Raw genomic sequence first — 26226 nt, forward strand, 5'->3', positions numbered from 1 at the left:
CAATTCAAAATGGCTGCGCCCATGAGAGAGCATGAAAATGGAACAAAACAGAAAGTTATCAAAAAGGTCTCAAAATCAAGCACCGAAAAGCGGTTAGTTGTTGTCCTCGAGAATGCTTCGTTGGAAACGGTCAAGGTAAAATAAAAACACCTGAAAAGTTTTATTTGTATTAAGTTAAATCCATATGTTGATCGTCTTGTTTTGTTTTATGTGAGAAGGGGAGATAATTCTTTCTGAATTATCCATTTACCTGTTCTTCTGTCTGTTGTAAGCAATAAATGCTTCTTGACCTCCTGATTTGGATATTAGTTTAAAAATTTTATCTGGAATGCGGTAGATAAAATTATCTATTCTTCTACGATCGAGTTTTAGATTCTTAATTATCTTCTTGGTCATCTTTAGTTGATCTATTAGTAAAATTAACCCAAGAATCGTCATAACTAACTTACTATGTTACCAACTGTATAAACTACTTGACAATGCAGTGTATGCCTTAGGGCTGGTCTGGATCTGTAGCTGTTTGCCAAACACTTGAGACTTGAGAAACAGCTTGGTATGGAGGAGAAAATATAAACAATAATATGTTACTGCCAGCTGTATTGCTGGATCTGTAGTGTTGACAAAGGTTTGGGTACATACCTTAAAGAAAATTCTTCTTTTAAAATTGTGTTAAAATATGGTATGCCATTTTCTATATTTCAGACTGGTAAATCATATGAATTGTTAAACTGTGATAGACATAAACATTTATCAAAGAAATTTAAAAAAGATATTTCACAATGTAGACCAGACATTACTCATCAGGTTTGTATAACATCCATCTCTTAGTATTATAGTCAGGCCTTTCTCTAGACCGAAACATCTGTCTCTATTCCAACCTCAGATAGCTATTTGGACAGATGTCAGCTGATGTAGAGACAGAAAAAATGGGGACATTCCGCATCTCCGCAGGTGCAAAGGGTTTTAAACCTGTTTAGATACCTTGGATCTGCAAAAGATTAATATTTTTGTAGTTCAGTCATACCATCATTTTCCCCCTACACCATTTATGTCATGTCTCATGTCACAGAGTCACGTGATATAAACAAAACAAAAGTTACTGTGATGCCCAACACTAATTTACAATCACTTTTAAGGTAATTCAATATTAGGTTAGAGAAAACGCATCTTTGGAGGTGTGGAAAATCCCCATCTAACAGGGTCTTTTTCTTCTGTTTTGGACTAGCCTTTCCCAGTAGTGACTGATTGTTAATTTATCCATTTTCTGGAAATTGCAATGAAATGGAGTTGAATGATTGAACTACAGAAGTTTTAGTTGAGGAAGAATTTAAATAATATAATGATCAAATAAACTTGACTGAGAATAATCAACTTGCTCTTAATTTCAGTGTTTGTTAATGTTGATGGATAGTCCATTAAACAGAGCTGGTTTATTACAAGTTTATATACACACAGAAACCAATGTCTTAATAGAAATTAACCCCCAAACCAGAATACCTAGAACATTTGAAAGATTCTGTGGTCTTATGGGTAAGTGTTTGTACCTTCCTCATAGTTTTGAGATATTTGATATTGGTTAAGTGGATGAATGTTTTCAACAAACCAGATCTAAAATGATTTTACTAGGATGGAAAAACGTGTTAGTTTTGAATGCAGACAAGAAAATGTTTTTGATCATAAAATTTTGTAATTTACAGGTTTTGTATCAAGTTATACGTTAATTTTTCATTTTTTCAGTTCAGTTGTTACATAAATTAAGTATACATGCCTCAGATGGTCCACAGAAATTATTAAAGGTAAGTTGGTTGACTGAATGTGGTCCTGAACTGGTGAATTCTTTGTGATGGAAATAAAAGTTTACATACAAGATATGGTATATAGAGAGTGCCAAACTTCTGTACATTGCTTGATGGTTTTTTAGAGTGTGGAACCATTTTTGTCAGAACAGCATAAACTATTACCCATACTTCTCTTCGATTGTTGAAGATTCAATTTTTCTTGCAGGTGATAAAAAATCCGATCAATGATCATTTACCTGTTGGATGTTTAAAATTAGGAACGTCATTTCAAGCTGAGGATGTGATCAACCCTAAAACAATAGTACCAAAAGATAAACCTGCAGTGGTTGTTATAGGAGCTATGGCACATGGAATGGTAAGCTTTTAGTTCTTCATCAATATTTCACATGGCTAGTTTATTTAATATTACTGGCAATTACACAGGCTAAAATAGGACATCTAAAACAATATCTCAAAGAGGGGTGAAAAATGAGGTTTCAGTCTTTTATCTTATTATGCAATTGATATCTTGAGAAACTGCATTAACATTCACAGATCTAATCAATTCCTTTCAATGATTGTTCATTTCATGCCTTTAGCTAACTGATCTGTTGTAATTTGATATTTCAGGTAGATGCTGATTATGTTGAAAAATCTGTTTCTATCAGTAGTTACCCCCTATCGGCAGCGCTAACTTGTGCTAAGTTCTGTTCAGCATTTGAAGAAGAGTGGGGTGTTGTTTAAATAAACATATTTTGTAAATAAACTTTTTGTCATTCTTAAATATCCTCTGGACAAATTCCAGTTATTTGCTTTGACCCATTTGCATGTAAAGGCAATACATATTACCTAGTAACACTAGATAATCTATTATGATGAAGAGGTAACAAACTACATACATGAATCTAACTGTCTAAAATATTGTTCTATTTCGGAAGCATATTGAATGTTATTTCAATCATCAGAGTCCTTATTTTCTTTAAGACTAAGTTGACGCCTGATTTCATACAAAATGACACTTGTAGCAGAAGTAACATTCAGACTGTTTACAGCTGGTATCATGGGTATAGTCACAACTTGTCCATAAGATTCAAACACAAACTTCTTAGCTTCTGGACTAATTCCACTGGATTCATTACCAATAATTAAAGCCACGTCTGCTGTGACATTGAGTTTATCATAGGTTGTTAAAGATAGAGGGGTTGATTTATAAAGATTATGTTCTGCTGCAGTAAATTTTTTGTCCAAATTATCATCTTCGTTACTGTCATCAGTTTCTGTCAAATCCTGATACAACTCAATGTTTTCAGTATCAAACTTCTGGGTAATTTTTTCTGGAATTCGGTTGTCTGCCACCAGAACTTGACAATTGGTTGGTAAATAGTTGATCAGCATATTCCAATTTTGTTGAGTTATGATAGGAATATGAAAATGTGATGACATACCAGCCCTAATGACTTTTGGTTCCCATGGATCTACACATCCTGTAAATAGTTAGAAATATTTTACCTTTCTGTACCTTATGGGGCTAATGAAGATGGGCAACAACATGCAGTGTCCACTGAGTATAATTTTGCCAGACAGCAGCATTAGCTTACTCTTTGATGATTTCAACTTTCCACCTTTGACTTTCACGAAGGGTCTTACGTGATAAAGCATATTTCGCAATTAGTGACGTCATCAAACACTTGGATTAATGGAATTGGAAGAACCACCAACGTCTGATTCAAAAATGAATTGCAAATATATGCTATTAAGGTGCACGATACACATAACTTTTATAGAAAACCTCTTTACAATTCCTTTAATGACAAAATGGAGATAAGATTTTAGATAATATATTGAGAAAAAAGCACATCAACTAATGGACAGTGCTTTTAAAATTCATTTTGGTAGTCTCCAGGTTTGATGAAATATGAAGGTAATGTCTAATAAATATAATTAAGATGAGCACTATTTACCTTTAACAGCAAGAATCCTTTCACAGCCAACAGCTGCAGCAGTTCGAATCAATGTACCCATATTACCAGGGTCTCTAATCTGATCACATATAACAGTAATAGGTAATCTTTGATGTTGTAGATAGACTTCTCCTTGTTCAGGTTTCTCAAATATAGCTAAAAACAGAATAATAGAGCACTACATATTTGTTGTTATTCTGGAAATAATGATCGATTTACGGGTTCTATTTGGAAAGAGTTAAGATTGATTTTTGACACAGTAACAAGTATTGAAATTAAAATACAGCTAGCTATAAATAATTCATCATTCAATTCCTCATTTTTTTTCAATCAACTCAGCTGTAAACAGTGGTTGGTCATTTTGGAAGCAGATTTAACAACCAACCAACTGGTGCACGTTGTTTTTCTTCTAAATTATTGCTGGACCCTGAGATGTATCTAGGGGGTCATTAGGCCATGCCCCTTCCCTCCTCTAGCTTGTTAAATGTCAAAATTCATTCAGGCCTCTGGCAGAACCAAGAACTCTGGGCCAAGTGGTTTGGCCCTTGCCTCCCCCTCAGGAATTTCATAAATACATCCCTGGCTGAACCCTACCCATGTGTCCCTTCCCATCCATTCAACCCCAATTACTGATAATAACCATTTTATATTACATACCCAATATTCCTGAAGGTGTCTGTGTATCCGCCCATATTTTAGCATCCTTATAAGATATTTTATAAATCTTTGCTTTTATTCCAGGTGGCAACATATCTAACATTTCTACACGAGTAATGAACAGTTCTTTCAATCTAGCTCCAGCTTTAATGGCATCAACTATCAATCTCCTACCCTCTAGGAGAATTATACCTTTCTTATCTCTCTGATCTTTCGATTTACAAAACATTACTCTTCGGCTAAAAGGAATGATGTAAACTTCATTGACATAAAAAATATTAAAAATACCATTTTTATACGCCCACATCTCCCTATGTGGACGTATATTGTCAGCACCCCTGTCCGTCGGTCCGTCAACATTTGCTTGTAAACACTCTAAAAACTAGAGTTTCTGATGGAATCAAATGAAGATCAAGTTCGAATTTGAGCTATTTTCGACTGCAAGAAGCAGAATTATTGCCCTTGCCCCAAAATCTTTAATAATTACCATCCGCATGTTTTGGTGGGCGTAGGCCTATATGGTTGTGGTCCACTATCTTAATTAAAACCACTGTATTAATACAGCCATGAGAATTTATGTTAGATTAAGCCATAAAATTCAATCAATTCTTCATAATACCTGAATAATTTGCTTCCAGGTTCTAATTTTTCATACTCATATTCAGAGTTGTGAGATGATCTGTCTTCAAAATCTTCCCTATTTCTTCTTAGGTGACTTCTCTCAAACTGCCTCTGCTGATGGGGATTATTATAAATTATCTCCTGATCACTCATTATTTGATCAAAGTCTGATTTGATTTCTGCCTCATAATTCGGCCTAGATCTGGCCATATTTTTCATACTTCTTTGAACAGGATCCTTATAGTCATACTGAATGTATGGATTTTTTGATGGGTCCATTTGTCGAGGATTGTAAAAGTAATCTTTCTTACGACCATGCCAGGAATTTCGATCAGCGTCAGAAGACTTTATATCTATAGGAATTCTACCACGGCCTCCAGAATGACATCGTTTTGCTCTAAAATCTGATACAAGTTGAATGGAAGGTGAATTATAACGAATTAAGGTTGAAAAGTGTGTTTGTAAACACGTTCTCAAGGAGGCTGACATCTTTGAAAATGACGTATCTTGTTGGTTAGTCACGTGATAATCACATGACCTCAAAGGAGTGAATGGAAAAAACCGACTGCTATATAATTTCGTAGTATTTTTTTATTACTAGTTATTGAGAAGTGAGAATTTGAACATGTCTTCAAGACGAGCTCTTCATTTTGTTTTCAAAATCGGTAACAGAACTGAGACTGCAAAGTTTTACAGAAATGTTCTTGGAATGAAGGTAAAACTTGGAATAAATACATAAATATTTGTATAATTATTATTATTATTGCTTTACACTACATTATTATATAACTCTTTTGAAGAGACAATTTCTATAACATATAGATTTGTCATTTTAGAGGCTTATCATTCAGGCTTCAGACCTTATTTGCTTGATAATTGTTTGTTTGATAATTGTTTGCTTGATAATTCATTGTTTGCATAATCTTTCAACAATTGGTACTATTATAATGAATTAAGTTAAACATAGAAAGGATATATATTGTTGTAAATTTCAGTTTTTGAGACATGAGGAATTTGAAGAAGGTTGTAAAGCAGCGTGCAATGGGTAAGGAAAAACAGTTCAGAGATGCATTGAAATATATTCTCCATTTTGTGGCATTTTGAGAAACTTCATTACAATTTTTTTTTAAATTTTGTAATGTAGGTCTCCAAGAAAAATATGAAAATACTCTTACAACTACTATCTTTATTACAGGCAACATTTCAACTAGGTTTCTCTGACTGAATGATATCCTCCTTAACAGTTTCAGCTATCTGTGTCATTGTTTAACTTGTATAGTTTACATTCTCACTGAATTCTCACAGTAATATCTGCTTATGATAGGGATGGTAATATCACCCTAGTGTTGACAACAGTTTAACATTTATGTAGATGGTTGAGGAATTGCAAGAAACCCAAATGTCAGATTGTAATTTTGAAAATGTTATGGACATCTAAAATTGAGCTCTCTATCAATTTGTGATGACTTTGTCTTTATAAAATTGAACAAAGGTAGAAATGTACTATTGCGATTAACTATCTGTTATGAGGCTACTTAGATGTAAATTTCCATTACCCTAAAAGTTTATCTCCAGATTGACCCTTTGACATGAGATAAATGGTCATGTCAAATAGAAAGCTATTATATGATAAAAGACAAATATTTATATTTGAGCTAGAAAAGGATAATCGAAGTCTTTACATTGATTTCATGGGGATGGCAAATTTACTTTGATATTAAATATGAGATTAAAGATTACATATATAATGAAACGAAATCATGTGCCAAAAAAAAAACCAGAGCAAGTTTCCTTTTTATCTTTGTAATTTTCCTCATGATGGCAAGAGTCCTTGACTAAATAGTCCTTGACTTAGTTCAGCCTGTCAGGGTCATGTGAGATCAAATAAAGAATGTTTATATCACAATATACACTGTGACACTATAGGAATGTGCTAGATTAGTAGAAACATTGTTATTAGGGGGAAGACCTTTTCACCCAGTTTCATTTCAATCTCATGTTATTATTTTGGTTTACTAAAAACCTAACATAAGTCGATATCAAAATCCTGTTACATCATTTCAACAATACACAGAGAAATACCACTTTTCAACAACTTGAGAAACTGGTTCCCTAACAGGTGATTCTTAATATGAATCATTAATATGATCAAACATTTTGTTTTTGACACTAAAATTTGATTAGCACCCTAACAAATGAATAAACTGTAAAAGCAGTGGTCAACAATCAACATGTTGTCATATCTTTCAAGGACATTTCAGAAGAAGAGTAGGGTTTCTTTGTTTTAGATTGAAATTATCAACTGTTTTGATCAATCATTCAGTTATATTCCAATGGTTAGTTTAATAGGAGGCTTTCCTAATCTGAACTTCAGATATTTACTTTTACCACATTCTCTTTCAGACCATATGATGGTAAATGGAGTAAATCTATGGTTGGTTATGGACCAGAAGATAATCACTTTGTTGTAGAATTAACATATAATTATGGGTTAGGGTTTTATAAAATTGGAAACGATTTTCATGTGAGTAAAAAAAATTCAAGTCTAATTAATGATTGACACCAAGCTGTATCTGGAAATCATTGATAATGAAATAAATTGTTCCTATCATGAGGATTATTGAAGCTGCTGTAGTCTACCTAATCATCTAGAAGAAAAGAAAATTCAACTTGACTCAGTTATTGATATATATAGTGGTGTTTTGAAAGGAACAGTACAAATGTCTCTTGAGTATGCAATTTTGTAAAATAAACTGTAGACATTCTTTAAAAATAGAGTGGTGTGCCTTTGTGACTTAAAATGAACTATTAATATTGGTTATAGAACATGAGGAAATAAAACTGTAGAAAATAATTGAAGTGACATTAACATTTTTTTCAAGAAGGTTAGAACCTATGGTATAACACCATAGATACTTCTCTACCAGCTGAATACCTTCTGAATAATTCTAATAATAGTGTTATATTGCAGGGTATTACTATTAAATCTAATAGGATACTAGAGAATGTAAGAAAAACTAATACTACCAATACTGTTAAAGATGATATTACTACTATTGAATCACCTGATGGGTATAGATTCCACATTGTTCCTGGAAATGTCCCTAATGATGCAGGTAAGATCATCCATGGAGTTAATTTTCTCTCAGCATAATCAGTAAACTAAAGTAAAGTTTAAGATAAGGCCTGTAAAAATTAACAAGTAAATATTCTTAGTGCTAATGAGTAATGAGATTGCTACCTAATTATCTTCTCAAACAATTTTTTTTTAAAGGGACAGGTTCACCATTTGTTTGACCAAATTTACATTAGTCTCAGAAACAAGGATTTTTTTAACTAGGCAGCTCACTGTCAAATTTTAGCCTTCATTTCCATGTGTGTTCACAATTATCCACATTTATATGTTAAAATGATGACTCGTCATTACTGGAGAGTGCCATAAATAGAAAAGACTGATATAGAAATATAGAAAATTCCTAGTTTGAGGTTTTTCTGAAGGAAATACGCAATATTTGTACATTTTGAGTACTTCTGAAAACTATTTACATATATATTCAATACCAAAATCAACTCTGAATATGGCGAATCTATCTCTTTAATAAAACATTTGTAGTTGATATAATCTGTTATATTTAAAAGGCTATAGCTATCTATTGAAACTAATCAAATAAACAATAGAATTTTGAGTGGGTTGAATTGTTATTATTTTATGAAAAAAAGTTTTATGAAATCAAGAGAATGGTCAATGTAATTTCATAGTAGGTGAGGAGGTCGTTACTCATATGGCCCTAGACTGCTTACTTATTTGTAACAGGGTCTTTTGATCTAAATTGCCAAATCATTGTTGTGATCATGTTATCAAATGTATTTATCTAAGATAAAGAGAAGTGATTTCGGAAATCATATAATGATGAATCAATTTTCCATCAATCTTCTAGACCATACGTGATAATATTGATATCACGTTTTATAAGATTAAGTCAGGTGATTTATGATGTTTTAAGTCATGTGAATATGTAGGCCACTTTCATCAGAATATTTTTTAAAGAGCTTTTACTTAAAATCAAGGACCATTTCGTGGTCAGTTTTGATGCTACACATATGGCACCATTCCAATTGATTAGAAAAATATTTGTTTTGCTTTTAAGAACTTGACACAGAGTAAACAGAATAATCCTTGATGCAATGAGTTTAATTTAACATGTAGGCACTGTAAGATTTGTAAACATGTGAGTTTACACTGAAAGCCATTAAAATTTCACACACAATGACTTGGACTTGGAGGTTCAAACTGACATGACTTAAGAAATTGAACCAAATCAATCGCCCTGATTTATTCTTGATCAATATGGAAAATAATTATTATTTCTGTGCTGTAAACAAAGGATAAAAACTCTGGTTAACAAAGGATCCTTTCTGCCAGCTGGTCCTTGGCCAAACCTCTTGGCATGGATCTTTCCTGGATTATCCATACCGATTAACCGCTTTGTCAACTGGAATTGGAGACTTTGCACTAGGTAACCAAGCAAATGACAAGATTCATTGACCTAACATTGTGTTTTTGTTTAGCTATGCAGGCTACTCATGTTCAGTAGACTATTAAAACTAACTTGAATGTTAGTTAGTATTATCTTTGAAGCAAAGTAACATACATTTTTCAGAAATACTTTAAAAATTTACTTTAATAGATAAGGAGGAAAATGTAGACTAAAGATAATTTTTCCTTGTTTGACCTACCTTTTAAGACACATATTTGTATCTCCTTGCTAAGATAAGCTATATAAGTTCACCTTTTTGTGAAAGATCGTATAGTGCACAATGTGCACTGTACATGTTATCAGAAGTGCATATTATTTGTTCTGTACTGAAAGTCAAAAATTTTGTTAAAGATCTTCAACATCTAGGCCTTGAAATTCTTCTGATAAGTTCGAACTGTTAATGAATTAACCATTTTCTCATTTGTTTCAGATCCTGTTCAATCAGTACAATTGGGTAGTTCCAACTTAGAGAAAACGATAGGTAAACTATCTAGATTTTGTTCAATTTTAATTGCCTGTATCATTTAAAAATACAAGTTGGAAATACTAGTTGAAACAGTCTGAATTTTTTTTGTAGAATTATATGAGAACTAGGTGTCAATGTGATTTCCTGTCTGGAAGGATGGAAAAAAAAATTGCTTTTCTTTTTTTCTAGATTATTGGAAAAGGTTATTAGGAATGCAGATCTATTCTCAAACAGAAAAATCAGTTGTTTTGGGATATGCAGATGATCAGGTCAGTCCTTGTTTTTGAAGAATTTCATATTTTCGTCCCAATTCAGGTATCTTGAATACAAACCTTAAAATACTCAAGTGAGATGCATGCTTGGAGGTAGATTTAGATGGTATGAAAATGGAGAGAATTTTATATTTTCAGCAAATGAGAATGTGTTTTAGGTTTAATGGCAACTTTGCCTTGTGGTACTTCATTGGATCATAAACAAGGCAGGCTGGGTTTGAGAAGTGTAAGAGACATAACTTTAGCATTTAGTTTAAAACAGTTTTATACTATTAATGATTGAAGATCGTGTGCATTTTACTTTCAGTGTAAATTAGAATTTTTTGATCTTGGTGTACCTATAGATCATGCTACAGCATTTGGAAGAGTTGCATTCAGTTGTCCAAGAGATCAGGTAATGGCTTGAATGTTATATGTAAATAATGTGATTATACCCAAATTCAAGGGTGGGGGTCAGGTTTTTTATATTTTTAATTCTAAAGCTCCCTGAGTACAACCCTGCTATGAAAGATCTGAGGGAAATTTTAAAACAGAAAATTTTGATAAATGAAATTGATTTGGTTTATTATGGCATGCATTTCATGCCAAAAAAATACAGAAATCTTATTCTGCAATTTCTTAGAAATGAAGTGGAGATACAATTTGGGGCACAGCGAGTGCCTGGATTGTTTGTTATATACCTAGTGCTCTGGAATTATCATGTCCAATATTATTGTCTCAAAAAATCATTAAATTATATTAATAGCATTTCAAATCATTTCAGTTACCATGCATAGAACAAACTATTAAAGATGCCAATGAAAAGATTTTAACTCCATTAGTAAGCTTAGATACACCTGGTAAAGCTACAGTTGAAGTTGTTATATTAGCTGATCCTGTGAGTACTTTAATGATTTATGGAGTTCATGGCTGAGTAAAATTCTGTCATTTTCAAAAGTGTTTTCAGATCTTAAAAGTATTCTGTTTCAATTTGCTATTTTTCATATTTTAGGATGGTCATGAGATTTGTTTTGTTGGTAATGAAGCTTTTAGAGAATTATCTCAGGTTGATTCAAAAGCAGATGCTTTATTAGATGAGGTAGGCCCTTATAAAATCAAATGTTTCTTCCATTTACACCCCTGCCTCAAATGAAGTCTTTAATATTTTTCATGGGATATCTGTAAAATGGTCATGCAGAAGATATTTTTTGTGCACGTGCATGGCAACAATTTTGCATTCAGTTTAAATATGGTTTGTATTTCAGGCTGTACAAGCAGATAAAAGTGATGAATGGTTTGCAAGACACAACAAATCTAAAGCTTCTGCTTAAATCTGTGTGAAATTGTTATGTTGTTATATGTGTTTTATATTATTTTTGAAATTTATGATATTATCTTTCATGTCATCTTCCATGACCTTTTTCAATGACATCCTGACATTTTTATTTGAGTTTAAAATTATCTCTTGAAAAAGTAAGTGAAGATCTCTCCTATCAGGGTATATGTTATTAAAACAAGCATTCATTTCATAAAGGTTTCTGTACATTTAGTAATTATTGTAAACATCTGTATTTGTTTATTAGTGACAATGACAATATATGTGTTAAATAAGTGTTTATTGTTTTTATCGCCATTTTTATGACATTTGCTATTTCTCTCCATATTATTATAAATATAGTTTATACAAAATGCCTTGATGTAAAACTTGTCTCTCTAATAACGCTGTTTTCTCACAAGTAAAATTTTTGTTTCTCTATTTCTTTTGGCAGACAGTGTTTTACTGGCTTTTGACGCTCTGTTTTTGTAATGACTCTCATTTTATAAATGTTTTGGAGATATATTTATTAATGCTTAATAAATAAATGTTTCATTTTGACCTCTGATTGATGATTCTTACTATTAAAACTTCATAGTCTGAAAATAAGCCATCTCTTCTATATCTCTCTGTGTCTCTGTCTTATCAAGACAATCAGATACAGATCAATGCCAAGAGATTTTTCCAAGATAGACCTGGTTACCTTTGTTAATATTATTTCTTTTTCATGTCAAGGGATTAATCTAATCACATTGACTACAATCCATTCGAATTTGAAAATAATAATCCAAAGAGATCACTATATAAGGCCTACAAAATACAGTGATTGTGGTAATTAAGCCAAACTTGTTCCAGATGATTTGGACATATTGGTAAAAGTTCAACAAGATAATTGGTTAAATTTTTACCAAATTACATCATAATTTAAGATAGCTTGCCAGGCAAGGTAACATACACCCACTACCAGCTGTCAGAAATGATAACAAAATCTTTAGTGGCTTAATAATGAATTTTCAAATAATCTTAAAATCATCTATAAGTCATGGCAAAAACCTGAAACAGTCCATCAAGTTATTATCAAATTCAAACAATGTCTGATCGCTGTACACACAAGGGCAATAACTGTTCATCTGATTATTACCAATTCTGAAATTGACGGAGATCTCATCATATCTAGATGCATACCAAGTTTCATCAAGATCGGATAAAAACTGTCGTCTCTATCTTGCCTACAAGGCACATTTGACGCGTTTTTACTAATAATAATAATAATCTATATATATTGCGCTGATCATTCCAACAATGAAGTTGCTCTGTAGCGCACATAATGTTAACAGCACAAGACACAAAGACGTATAAAAACAGTATTATATTGCTCAGAACACAGTCTAAGAACGAGAAAACACGTCGGTTAAATGAATATGGTTAAAATCAATATTAGTTATTGTTATACGAGTGGATAAAAAGTTACGTTTTTAAAAGTTTCTTAAAAACGCATACGTGAGATTGTTTGGTCTTCGTAACAATTCTAGCCGCTCTGTTCTGAAGCTTCTGTAGTCAGTCAATTTTATTGTCAGGCAAATGAAACATAAGTGAATTACAGTAATCCATGTTGGAAAGAACAAAGGCATTAACAAGCATCTTGGCTGTATCCATATTGATGTATGGACGCAACTTTCCAATGTTGTACAGATGGAAATTTACTTTCTTACACATGAAATTGATATGACTGTCAAACTCTAATTTACAGTCAAACATTACACCGAGATTTCTGACAGAAGAAGTAGGAGTTACATTAAAATCGCCGATTAAAACAGACTTAAGGTCAACAGACTGAAGAGATTTTTTGCTGCCAATGTGTATCACTTCAGTTTTGTCGTCGTTTAATTTTAAAAAATTACATTTCATCCATTGTCTTATGTTAAAAACACACTTCTCAATTTGATCAATCTTAGCAGATACTAGAAGGTTATTAAGAGCTATCATAAGCATATAAATGATAGTTAGTTCCATTCTCTCGGATTATATCACCAATGGGGATAGTATACAACGTAAACAGTATTGGACCCAAGACAGAGCCTTGTGGTACCCCATACTTCATTATTTGTGATTTTCATGTCGATTTTTAAATAATCATAGATTGAGTTCTTTCTGATAAATATGATGAAAACCATTGCAAAGCAGTTCCAGAGATTCCAAATCTTCGACATAAACGATTGACTAAGATGCTTTATCAATAGTGTCAAAAACGGCACTCAAATCAAGTAGTATCAGAACGGGGGATTGTTTCTTATCCAAGTTTAATAATTTGTCGTTATGAAAACAAAGTAAGTACCATGTAAACTTTTATTGTTTAACTTTCGTTTGCAACAAAATTTTGAAATTTGTCCTGGAGGTACACACCTATTGGAAGTTGTTACGTTGCCAATTTCAAGTCCCTACCGTGAAAACCCTGTGTGTTACAGCACTTTGAGTTTCAGATTTTTCCCGAACCAAAATATAAGCAAATATCCCTCTTGAAAATTCGGGTGGAACTTCAAAGTCGATTTTCCCGAAAGATTTCAAAAAAGGTTTTCGACTGAAATAGATAGAAGACATGTTTAACTTTCGTTTGCAACAAAAATTATACCTCTTGGGTCAAAATTGACGAAGTTATGGCCATTTTAGTGAGGGGTGGGGGTCGGCAGTCCGCCTATAGAGTCTCGTTGCACTGGTTGGGGTGAAGACAAAAACTTTGACAGGCTGCCGCTTAGAGACTATTGGAGATAGAAATTTGCACTGAATGTTCACACCCATCTGAAGTTGTTGTGTTCCAAAGTTCAGCTTCCTATCTTGAAAACCCTGCCAGTTACAGCACTTTCAGTCTCAGACTTTTTTCCCAAACCAAAATATAAGCGATTTTCCTCTTGAAATCAAGGGTGCAACTTCAAAGTCAATTTTCTCCAAAGTTTGAAAAAGTGTCGAATTTCTGTTTTCTACTGAAATAGATGGAGGAAATGATAAGCTTTCATTACAAACAAAAATTGTACCTCTCGGGTCAAAATTGGCTGAGTTATGGCCATTTTAGTTCAGGGGTGGGGTCGGCAGTCTGCCTAAGCGTCTTTCTGCACTGCATTTTCAATGGGGTGAAGTCCAAAACTTTGACAGGCTCTCTTTCGATGGCTATCAGAGCTGGAAAGGTGAAATTTGCACTGAAGGTACACACCTATTGGAAGTTATTATGTTGCAAATTTCAAACCAAAATATGCTGATTGAAAATTTTCATCCATATCATGTCTGGCTAAATGATCTTTTAGACGAGATGCAACAATTAACTTTGAAAGATAAATTAGATACAGGTCGAAAATTTTTAAGTTCATTTGGATCAAAGTTCGATTTCTTGATAAGCGGATTAACCAAGGCTGATTTTAAAGTAGACGACATAGATCCGGTTTTGAGATATGTGTTGATGATGTTTGTAAGAACAGGGAGCAGTTCGTCAATGCACAGTTTAAGTAGTTTAAGTATGTGGGAATCGGGTCAAGCTGACAGGATTTTGACGAGGATTTACTAATAAAGTTTTTAATATCAATTTCGGTTGCAGGTTCGAAGCTTGTAAGGATATGGCCGTTGAATATTCGCTCACTTATTCGTTCCTTAGATGTAGATTCTGATAGACCAGTTCGTATATTGTCAATCGTATTGATAAAGAAGCTAGCAAAACTATTAGACAGATCTTCTGAAGAAACATTAGGTGGAAAATTGTTAGTGGATCTAGAATGCATAAGGAGATTTGTTATTTTGTAGGTTTCTCTCAGATTGTTTTTGTTTTTTGATAAAATGTCTTTATAATATTTCCGCTTACTATTTCTTATAAGGTTATTAGTTTTTGTTCTGACATTTTTATAGATTAGTCCGCCACCTTTTTTCGGCCGTCCGCCTTTTATGCTTCATGTAGCGGATCTCATCATTATACCATTCGGTGTTAGGCCTAACAGCAACCTTTCTCGTAACTTTTGGAACCTGTCTGTCAAGAATGGTAAGAGTTTCATTGTACAGTGTAACCTGATCTGATAAATTTGGTAAATTTTGAATTTTTGTTAAAAGATCGGATTCTGAAATGCTCTTTTTAAATTCGGTAATATCAAGATTTTTGGTTTTCCGGTAGGTTAATTCTTGTTTATAAGATACTGGTTTAGGAACTGTCAGATCGAAGATAATACTAAAATGATCAGATGAGCTCATCAATAACGTCAAGTGAACCGATAAGACTGCTATTTGCACGTGTTATAACACGGCCAATAGTTACTTTATTTACATGCTGTTTAAGTCCAAATAATTTGAGAATAGAAAGGAATTCATTGGCACTAGAATCATATACGCCATCTACATGTATATTGAAATCTATAAGAATATTTTGATGACAGTTGATTATCGAATTTAATAAAAGTTGAAATTCTTCAAGGAACACTTCGAATGAGAATTTATTTTGTCGAGGCTTTGGATGTTTATAAATGCTAGTTAAATGAATCTCAGATGTCTTGAATTTCAGAAAAGAAGGAAGATGCTCAAAGCTTTTGAATGATTTTGACACGAGTTTGGTAAATTTTATTGAATCCTTGTTTAAAACGGATATTCCTCTTCTATCACTACGATTTGCTAGAGAATGACTGTAATTATCTGGTAAAAGTTCGTTGATTGTAAAAGAAATGTTAGATTTTAGCCAAGTTTCTGTTGCAATGAATATATCAAAATCATTTTCTTCAATATAGTCCTTTATCTCATTAGTTTTGTTACACGCAGAGCGAGTTTTCAACAGACAGACTTTTGATTATCCCTAAATGGCACAGACTTGAAGTTATTAAAATTAACACTAGAAGTCAAGGGCAAAAACTCTGAAACAGTTCATCTGATTGTTACCAATTTCGAACTTGACTAAGATCTCATCAATACATATGCATACCATGTTTCATGGAGATCGGATAAAAACTGTAGTCTCTATCCTGCCTACAAGGCAAATTTGACGCGTTTTTACTAAATCAAGGCAATAACTCTAAATCTGTCCATCCGATTATTACCAATTTCGAACTTGACTGAGATCTGATCAATATTTACATGCATACCAAGTTTCATCAAGATCGGATAAAAACTGTAGTCTACAAGAAAATTGAACGGACTGACGGACAGGGGCGACGGCAATATACGTCCACATTTCCATGTGGGCGTATAAAAATTACAAATAAAAAGCGTTTGGAATGATTAAAAATGCATTTTCTACACTGGAAACCACAGAAGGTAATTTTTGAGGGTGATTTGTATTGGTTCACAATCTTTCTCAAACCTTCTTAGAATTTTGAAATGGTCGGAACTAGCATGCTTGTACTAAAATTAACGTTTGATCATGGGGATTTTGGGCCCTCCGAATAGTCATAAATGTGCTCTCCAGGCTTCTTCCTTTAAAAATTTCCTTAGGAGAGAGCCCTCAGACCCCCACTCAGTCACATCGTTTCAGGACTTGTGTGATGGCAGGCTGCAACCTCCAAAGAAATTTCGGGCAAGCCCCGCCGTTGGGGTGCATGGGGTCCGTGGGGGCTGGGCCCCAGCAAGTGAGAATTAAGCCCCAGCAAAACATTCTTCGATTCAGCAAAAATTGATTCATATAAAGTGTCTTTGTACAAAATCAAAAAGATATAGATTTTGATATGTTTGTGGCATCAAAAGAGTGAAAAATCTAAGCCCCAGCACCAATCCATTCCTGGTGACGGGGCTGTATTGATCTAATCTTACTTGAGAAAAGTTTTAAAAAGGGTTGTCTTTATAGTTGAACTGTACGCCAAAGGAAGGCCATAACAATTTCCATCTCAAATGTTCCCTCAATTGAATTTACAACGGCCAGAGATTAATATAATCATGCTAGTGTGTGCTATACAAAAGATATAAACAATTTTTTTTTAACACTGCCAAAGTCCGTGGAATTTCGTGTTCCTATAAGCACCGTAGCATATAATGTTCATTTTCATATTCTAAACAATATAAGCTATCGGTGCTTAAGGGACATGGTGGGATTTAGGGCGTAAGAGTTATATTACTGAAAATATATGGTTAATGGGAGACAACTATTTTAAAAATGGGCACCTGTTGGAAAGAGTTATCCTCCAATTAGAATCTTTCTATCAACAGGTGGCGCTAGTCTAATAATGGCTGAATAAATCACAAGAAATACGATTATTCCTCATAATTTTAAAGTAAGTGAGTTCATTGTCCAGTTTGAACCAAATTAATTTACAAATTATGGACATAGAACTTTATTCTTCAAATCCGTTATCCGACTCTTTTTTGTTCACAGTGTCAGTGACAGAAGAGTTCTTTCTGCAACCATCTCGTCATTCTCTTCAGCTCAATCTTAATATACTCAGTCAGTTCCATGACTATCAATGATGAACTTAATACAATTGTGCCAATTAGGGGCGGCCACATTTGGATTGGGGACAATAGCTGATACAGACTGGTTTCAGCTTCAATTGAGAATTTGTTCGAATATTGCCAGGGGGAGGGGGAGAGGGGTCGGTGAATATTGTTCCAGGGGATTGCCGGCAATGCCGACATAATATGTAACTTCATGTTTTGAAAGTTCAACCCAGGAAAATGTTGCATGTACTAGTGCCGCTATACCACGAGTACTCACCGAAGTGGGTGGTATAAACCTATCCACTGATGAACGCAGGCAACCGCCAAGTATGTAATGAGGTAGTTAACAGTGTCAAAATTATAAATCCAGCCTACCAAGACATGGCTTGGGATACAAACAGGGTGAATAATAACTTAATGGGAGACAACATTCGTGCTTGAGATTCAAAATGTGGTACTGGTAGCTCTCTAGGATCGTCTGAGTGGGTTCTCCTCAAGAAAATATTTGACAAATTGATGATGCATTCTGAAAAATCATATTTATAAATTTGTTACAAATTAAGTAGGGGTGCAAAGTAAATGACAAATGCATATATTTTCATGGAAAAACTATATATATGTCATGAGATGATGTGAAAGGCTTGTCAACATTGTACCGGTATTCTGCATAATTTTCCTTCTTTCCAAATTCAGGACAGTTATGTTACATTGATTGTCAAACAACACATCTTTCAGAGTTTTACATCAAATTATATTGGACATGATATATTGTGTTTTTTAGTAAATCAAGATGTATAATGGAATTGGTCTACAGACTGCCAGGGGTAGTGGTACCAATGGTTTTGTGACTAGAAATCTCTCCTTTATTAAGAAACATAAAGATAGAATAGATTACAAGTCAGAAGAAGAGGTGAAGAAATTAGAACAGTCCCTAGTAAAACAACCCAACCAAGATATACTACAACATGAAAGGAAGAGAAAAGTAGAATTGAAATGTTGTGAAATGCAAGAATTAATGGAGGAACAAGGGTAAGTTGTGATTTTTGTTTTTATATCCCAACTGCTTGGGAACTTGATTAGTTTTGAGCAGATTAAGATGAAACTTGGCATGTTGGTAGATATTGATGAGATAGCCATTCAAATCTGATATTTTTTTGAGAACAGTTTTTTTTAGTTTATTACCCTTTGCTCTCAGCAAAAAATATGTCAAAATAGGCTTCTAAATACAGTATAGTTTTGATTGAAATTTTTGACAAAATGTGTCTCCATTTATTAATTCCCAGAAACTGCCAGGAGGTGCCACATACAAAAAAGGCTTTCAAATGCTACGTAAGCATAATATTATCCAGATATTTTTTGATTAACAACTGAACCAATCTTTCCTGCAAGAGTTAAAGGGAGATCACTCATGTATGAAAGTCTATTTCTGACAACATTATCGCAATTGAAATGAATGGAGTTTTACCATCTACTTTTCTTCACATAATGAGCCAATAATGAGCCGTGTCAAATGAGGAAAATTTTGTCAGGACATCAGGATTAGCCTACTTGGTGATATTTCATAGAAATTATGAAAACCCTGGATAACCATAGTAGGAATTGGTGATATTTCACGGAAATTATGAAACCACAGTACTTTTATTCAAAGTTATACTTTCAAATTTTCACTTTTATCATGCTATATACTTATGCCATTACAGGTAGGGTATAGGAGCAAAGACCTTGAAAGAGTCAAAACATTAACACAATAGTTTCACCTTCCATATATTTTATGTAATAGTAATAAACCAACAACATTTGTATAATGATACTTTACATTTTGACATATTTATGATAGTATTGTTTCGTCCCAACCCAAAATTTGTAGATCTTCCTACATGAATTTGTTGAGGAATTGTGGAAATGCTGAGACTAGCGCTGGACTATTTTCTATGATGATGTATATTTTATACTGTTGTTTCAAAAGAAAGTTGTTTTTTAAATCAACTAAAATTGATAAATATTAGTAATTGAGTTGACCTTCATGTTCAAAACCCACAAAAATTCAAGACTAATTTATTATTACTCAGCAACTATGCCAAAGGTAGGGAGTTGGATTTTTGTGTGCTAGGCAATACGTGGAATGGGTTGAATCCTCCTCAAAAAATTCTGATGCCTGAAATCTAGCATTTGAAAGTAGAGCATAACAAACATAAAATTGGAGAGTAAGTTAGTACTGAGTTTTATTTTCAACAACAGACTGATGGCTGTAACAATTAGGTTAGAGAAAAACTTTCAAGTTAATGAAAATGTATGGATTTGTTTTATTGTATTTACGTTAATGGAAGAAAGACAGAGGTAGTAGAGTGATGTTATTAGATAGGTCTGTAACTAGTGTAGTGAAATACTGATCTGATACTAATTGTAAAATATAAAGTTTAGATCATCAGCTACAGTGGTCAATATTCTATTCTTCTTCTACCATTTCCCTCTTTTATTACCCTTTAAACTAGGTTATCCTAGCATTGTAGACAAGTGCTGTAATTTTGTTAAGTCAGTTTATCCTATACTAGTTGTTAAATCCAGGACTATATAAAATGATTAGAGGTACTGTGAGAACCAAGCTGATTAAGACACTTGCTTGTTAATGTTCTTGAACAAAAACTTGTACCGTAATTGATTTTTAAGTGACAATCTAATGCATTTCAGGCAATGTTTTGCAATGAAGGATTAAGTTCTCTACCTTCCATGACATATGAAAGAAAACCTATGAAAAGGCTTTCAAATTGTACATAAGGAAAATACATCATAATTCAAAATTACCAATTGATAAAAATTAGATTATTCTTATAGTTGTAACCATCTTTTTTCAAAAATTAGTAATTTTGATTTCAAGAGTTATCAATGACCAGTTTAGGTTATTTTTGAAAATGGTCTCCTTTACTCAGGAAACCATTATGTTAGTGTATGTTATCATATCTATCAAGCTACTAATCTAACGCTATAATAAAAAATGTAAGGAGCCTGGTTATTTAATTAATGTAAAACTCAATTTATGTCTGCCATTGATACAGACTGTTGGACAAAAAGAAAATCTATTGTATTTTATTATTAAGATTAATATTTTTATGATTAGATTAACACCTTACAAATAGGAAATTCATTTATAATGTTTCAATTGTGTGCCATAAATTTGATTAGTTGATAAGATTGGTAAATTTAATTACATCATTTTGTTCAGACATTTTGAATGAAAATGTAACAGAACCTTTTATTTTTTACCAATTATGGGAAGATAAAATTGAAGACCTACATGTTAATTTTCTATTTCGGAAAGGTTGAGATATTTGTGCCTTAAAATATCCTTAACTCTTATCAAAATGAATATTAAACGCCTGGTTTATCTGTCAATTTATAATTGATTCATACCTTTATATTCAGGGTTCATTGTTTGAGCAGTAGCAGCTCTGTAATATAGTTGATTTGGTAATAAGAAATGTGCCTATTCTCATTTGATTAACAAATTTGACTCTTGTTCAAATTACAGAGAAATAAAATGCAAGCTGTTCTATTTTAAGTTGAAGACATAAAAAAATCACTGAGGGTGAACAAATTAATCTTTTCTTGAAATAAAATTATTCATTATGATTACTAATAACATTCACTGTACATAGACTATTACATCTGTTTCACAAAGTATACCCAACAGTAATAAATTATAGCAGTTGGCTCTATTTGGATGTGTGATTTCAAAATGTGCACTGCTTTTGTTTTTTATTGCCCAAATCTGTAAGTTTTTACACCTTAGATTCAATATCAGAGATTCTTCTATATCAACTTAATATTTGGATAGGATTGCAACTTGGATATTAAAGATATCTGATAAAAATAGGATTATGATTTTGCTTTTTTGGTTTGATTATTTTTTGTACTGATGTTTGCCAAACTTTATGAATGTGGATTCTGAATTAACCATGCATTTTTACAGGGAATTAATCATAGATGATTAAAGTTCACTTTCCCTACGCAAGACTTTTTAGAACCTTATCATACACATACGCTCAAAATACAGTTCTCTGATGGAGCTCTGTCCAAAGCTATTGCTGTTTGTCACTTTGTTACACCAAAAAAGAAATGGTATTTGCAATAGATACCATCTGTAAATATACAATTGACATTTGACTTTACTTTGATAATGGGATTGTATCAAAATACTGGTAATACATAATTTTTCCAAATCCATTGTTTTTTCTATACTAATTGATTAGCTAGCCTTATAACTTCCATTGCTAACCAAATACCACCATTGATATATATCTGTCAGATGACTTGTGTGAACGCAACAATCAGATACTAGTGGCTTCATGTATAATCAAGTGAGGTATACAACAGCTATGATTTATCCATGTTGCTACTTCAAAATCTCTCAAACATTTGGAGTTGTAGTTATCTATATTGCATAATTTGATTTATTATACTCAGTCCTAACTTTTACTACCACTTGGCGGCCATTACAGCCAAAACTGGAATGTGATGGTTCATTACTCTTTGACAGATATGATACAAATTTACATTGCACCTTGTCCCCAATACCTCACTAAGAAGATACCATAACTTGACCTGTTCTTGACACCCTGGTATTAGATTTCATGTTCTAAATTTAGTACAGAGCCCTTCTTCACTAGATTAAATTTGAAATTTTGGTTCTCCTTAGCAAAACCCTGTTCTTTGAAAGGAAGATAGTCGTGAAATTTCAGAAATCAGAATCCTATCAATCAGGAATATCAACAAACAAATCTAACCACTATAGAAACACAATTTTATATGTGATAAAATTTTGCAATTTTTAAAAAGCTGCAAAGTTTTAGCATTTCAAAACCATATAAAAAGTTTGGAGGCTAACGTATCTATTCAGATAAATAGAGGTGTTCCTCAAAATAATATTAAATAATAATTCCAGCCATAAAATGTCAAATAGGTTCTTGTAGGAAATGCATCTAAATCTCCAAATCTGTGCTCATAAAATTGGCAGTCTAAAATAGGGTAGGCCTAAGTAAGTAAATGAACAAAATTGTCGCTTTTCATGACTGAAATTGCTGAAGCGCCATAGATGGTCGATGGGTTCCCGAGGTTTTAAAGTGTTTTACATTACAGCAAAATACATTTAGACAGAAACAGCAACTCATTATGGACATACATGCATACCGAGTAAAGCGACAGTCGCAGCGTGTGGCCCACTTAAGGGGCCTCAGTGGGGTCCATAGGCGAAGTTGCTGATTTTTTTCTTTTCATTTTCAATTATTTCACTGTTTGCTCATTTCTTTCAAAGTCTATTCATGCGCCAATTTGCAAGTGCCGAGCGCAACCAGTTGAAATACTCATTAAGTTATTATTGAATTATTTCAAAACAAGATACAAAAGAAACCAAGGAGTTTATAGAATGGTTCTAAAAAAATTGAATGAAGGTCAATAAGAAAAGTTAATATAAGAGAGGCCATAAGGATGTGTATGTATGTAATATGATACTGGTCAAACATTAGGGCCGAACTTTATTTTGAAACTTTAATTGGGCAGATTTATTGCAATGTAAAGACCTGATGACATATTGTTTACAGTAGACATACCAACTAATTATAGTCACTGGACCATGGGCAGTACAGAATACTCTTTTTTTGGTAGTAAAAATTAGGACTGATGGACTTCTACCTAAACTAAAATTTAAATTATTTGTCAATTCTAGAGATCTTAATAAAACACATATTCCTTTCACCACAAACTGGCTGTGGCTGATACATTTTTGAACAAATCTGATGTGTTAAAATTCTTTGAAAATTGCTAAACTGAAGAAATTCTATAGAATTAAAAATATTTCCATTATCACATTATGATGATATTTTGATTTTATCATGAAACTGGATTATCAGAATGCCTTTAGTCATCATACCAACTGATAAATACTAAGTTTTCACAGAAGTAGCTTTTGTGTTATTAAAAAGATAACAATTGACATATGACTACCCTGATATTCCCAATTGTACCACTGATCATGGCTCAGCATGAAATAGGTTTGAAATGGCAGCTTGTCAGATAAAGGAATCATTAGAACTATTAATTGATATTTAATGATGTCTATGTTGAGAGGAGTTAGGCAAATTGTGAACAGTATTATCTTGGTTAAGTCCATTGTATTTGGTGTTGCCATGACCTGGAGGTTACACAATTTCAAAAGCTCATTACACATTTATTGAGTGATCATTACCAAGACTTGCCCTCAAGAATTTCCTAGTGACAATATGAATGAATGACACCGTTGATCTTGAGTTATTGCTGATATGTTTTAAATTTATTCTGTCATGTGACAAATAGTCAAAATATATTTTCAAATGCATATTATTTGTCTTAGAATGTCTTCAGCTCCTTATTATATTTGGAATCCTGGATTCCACATGAAATGGGGGGCATATACTGGCGTTACCCATGTCTGTCTGGTCCGTCCACAATTGCTTGTAAAACACTCTAGGAGGCACAATTCTTGACATATTTTAATGGAAGTTGGTGTGAGTTTTTTTTTCACCCGCTGATGAACCCTATTGAAAATCAGAAGAATCAAAAAATAATTAGTATGAGTTATTACCCTTGTTCTTGAAATCCTGTTCAATTTTTAGCTCGTAAAATCTCTAGAAGGCAGAAATTTTGACAAATTGGTAATATTAATTATTTCAAAAGAAGTGTATGACTGAAGGTAGAATATTTCATACTGGTGATCGTTACTGTAACTGCCAAATATTTTTATTTAAAATCAAACTGCCAGTGGGTTTATATTACCTTGCCTGGCAAGCTATCTTTCAAAATGATTTTGCGTTGATTAACATTTTCATCAACATCAATGGAAAGACTATCTAAGACTTACAGTAGTATTTTTTTGTTTATATTTCACTTCATACAAAATGATTGGAAAAATATTATTGTCGAATAGTGTTGCAGCTTTATCAACAATCAGTAAAAGTAACAACTTGAGAATTACCATGAATTGTAATCTAAGATAAGAAAATAAATATTGATAAGATGACTGGTAATAGGAGTGTAAATAGTCTAATTAAATCCTCAATATAGCAGAATGTTAGGTCACATGGGAAATTACCATATTGAACGTTTCATCATCATAGGATTCCAGGCAAAACATTATTTTTACCAATTGTTCTCTTATACTTTTTATATCTGTAATATGTCACATTTGCCTGATGCTTCTTATTTCATTTTAAAGAAGCAATATTGATTTTAACTGGCTGAATAATCCTTTTATTATACTGAATTTCAACTTTTCACATGACTTTTCAGATCAAAACTCATCAATCCCATCTAAATTACTCTTAAAAGGTGTGGGCACACAAATGGTCTTGGTTTGAAATGTTTTGTCGCAGACTAGAGTCTTGTCAAAAGTTTCGCCAACTAGCACAGACACAAATCTCAAGTTGGTGTTTCCACCAGGTCGAGCGGAGCATGCAATTGAAAATGATTCTGATTTGATGATGCTGTTCTGTCTCTGAGAATAAAACTATTGAAGACAATTATCAAACTTGTTTGATATTATAAATTCTGTTGGGGACGCGATAATCTTGTATGGGAACACACAAAATTTTCCTCCAGACTCTAATCAGCAACAATAATCCCTCACCAAGACTGCTTGTGTGCCCGCACCATTACCATCCCAATTTATAAGCCAGATTAAAGGATTGGAAACAGAATAGTGAGATTTAAAACTCTTATTTAATTCTTTTGCAGATATTCTAAAGATGAAATTGAAGGAAAAGTATCAGTATTTAGAAAAATGTTAATGGAAAAAGAAGGTGTTACAGATTCAGCTGTAGAAAAAGATGAATTTGGTAGACCAATGTAAGTATCTATTGTCCAATGATGAGAGAGAAGAATGTTTTTGGGAGTGCCGATGCCAATGACATTTTAATTACCAACAAAATGTCATGTATTTTATTTGCAGTAAATTCTTGTATGCATACGGTAGTTGCAAGACTTGATCATCATTAAGACAAGCACAAAGAAAATTCAAAGAAATGACTTTAAAAGTTTAATTAAAAGATTAAAATGTTCAATATTTGCCTAAAGTCTTGATTTGAAAACTGTATGACATCAAGAAACTACAAAGGTGGCATTTGAAATAGTGATATTATATTACAACAATACCTTGTCAATATCTGATACTCTAACACTCTTCATATTGGCAAACATTCATTTACTTAACCAAACACAAACCACAG

General features: G+C 32.9%; 3 protein-coding genes across 3 annotated transcripts; all 3 read left to right on the top strand.

The window, feature by feature from the left end:
• Nucleotides 1-21: 21 nt before the first annotated feature.
• LOTGIDRAFT_208870 (hypothetical protein) lies at nt 22-3234 on the top strand (the record flags this gene model as incomplete). Its single annotated transcript, XM_009053334.1, has 6 exons — nt 22-135; nt 703-804; nt 1389-1530; nt 1738-1796; nt 2005-2154; nt 2409-3234. 6 exons carry the CDS (start codon nt 22-24, stop codon nt 2520-2522), a joined length of 681 nt encoding a protein of 226 aa, XP_009051582.1. The 3' UTR covers nt 2523-3234.
• Nucleotides 3235-5642: 2408 nt separating this feature from the next.
• On the top strand, nt 5643-12147 carry LOTGIDRAFT_181699 (hypothetical protein; the record flags this gene model as incomplete). The annotated part of the gene is made up of 10 exons (XM_009053335.1): nt 5643-5732; nt 6013-6062; nt 7421-7541; nt 7989-8133; nt 9986-10036; nt 10211-10290; nt 10601-10687; nt 11057-11170; nt 11285-11371; nt 11538-12147. The coding sequence occupies 10 exons, from the start codon at nt 5643-5645 to the stop codon at nt 11601-11603; spliced, it is 891 nt and encodes a 296-aa protein (XP_009051583.1). The 3' UTR covers nt 11604-12147.
• Nucleotides 12148-18764: 6617 nt separating this feature from the next.
• LOTGIDRAFT_152826 (hypothetical protein) lies at nt 18765-25986 on the top strand (the record flags this gene model as incomplete). Its single annotated transcript, XM_009053336.1, has 3 exons — nt 18765-19003; nt 25736-25846; nt 25950-25986. The coding sequence occupies 3 exons, from the start codon at nt 18765-18767 to the stop codon at nt 25984-25986; spliced, it is 387 nt and encodes a 128-aa protein (XP_009051584.1).
• Between the last annotated feature and the right edge of the window lie 240 nt (nt 25987-26226).

This window comes from Lottia gigantea, assembly GCF_000327385.1.
Source record: "Lottia gigantea unplaced genomic scaffold LOTGIsca_2, whole genome shotgun sequence".
NCBI classification, from domain to species: Eukaryota; Metazoa; Mollusca; class Gastropoda; family Lottiidae; genus Lottia; species Lottia gigantea.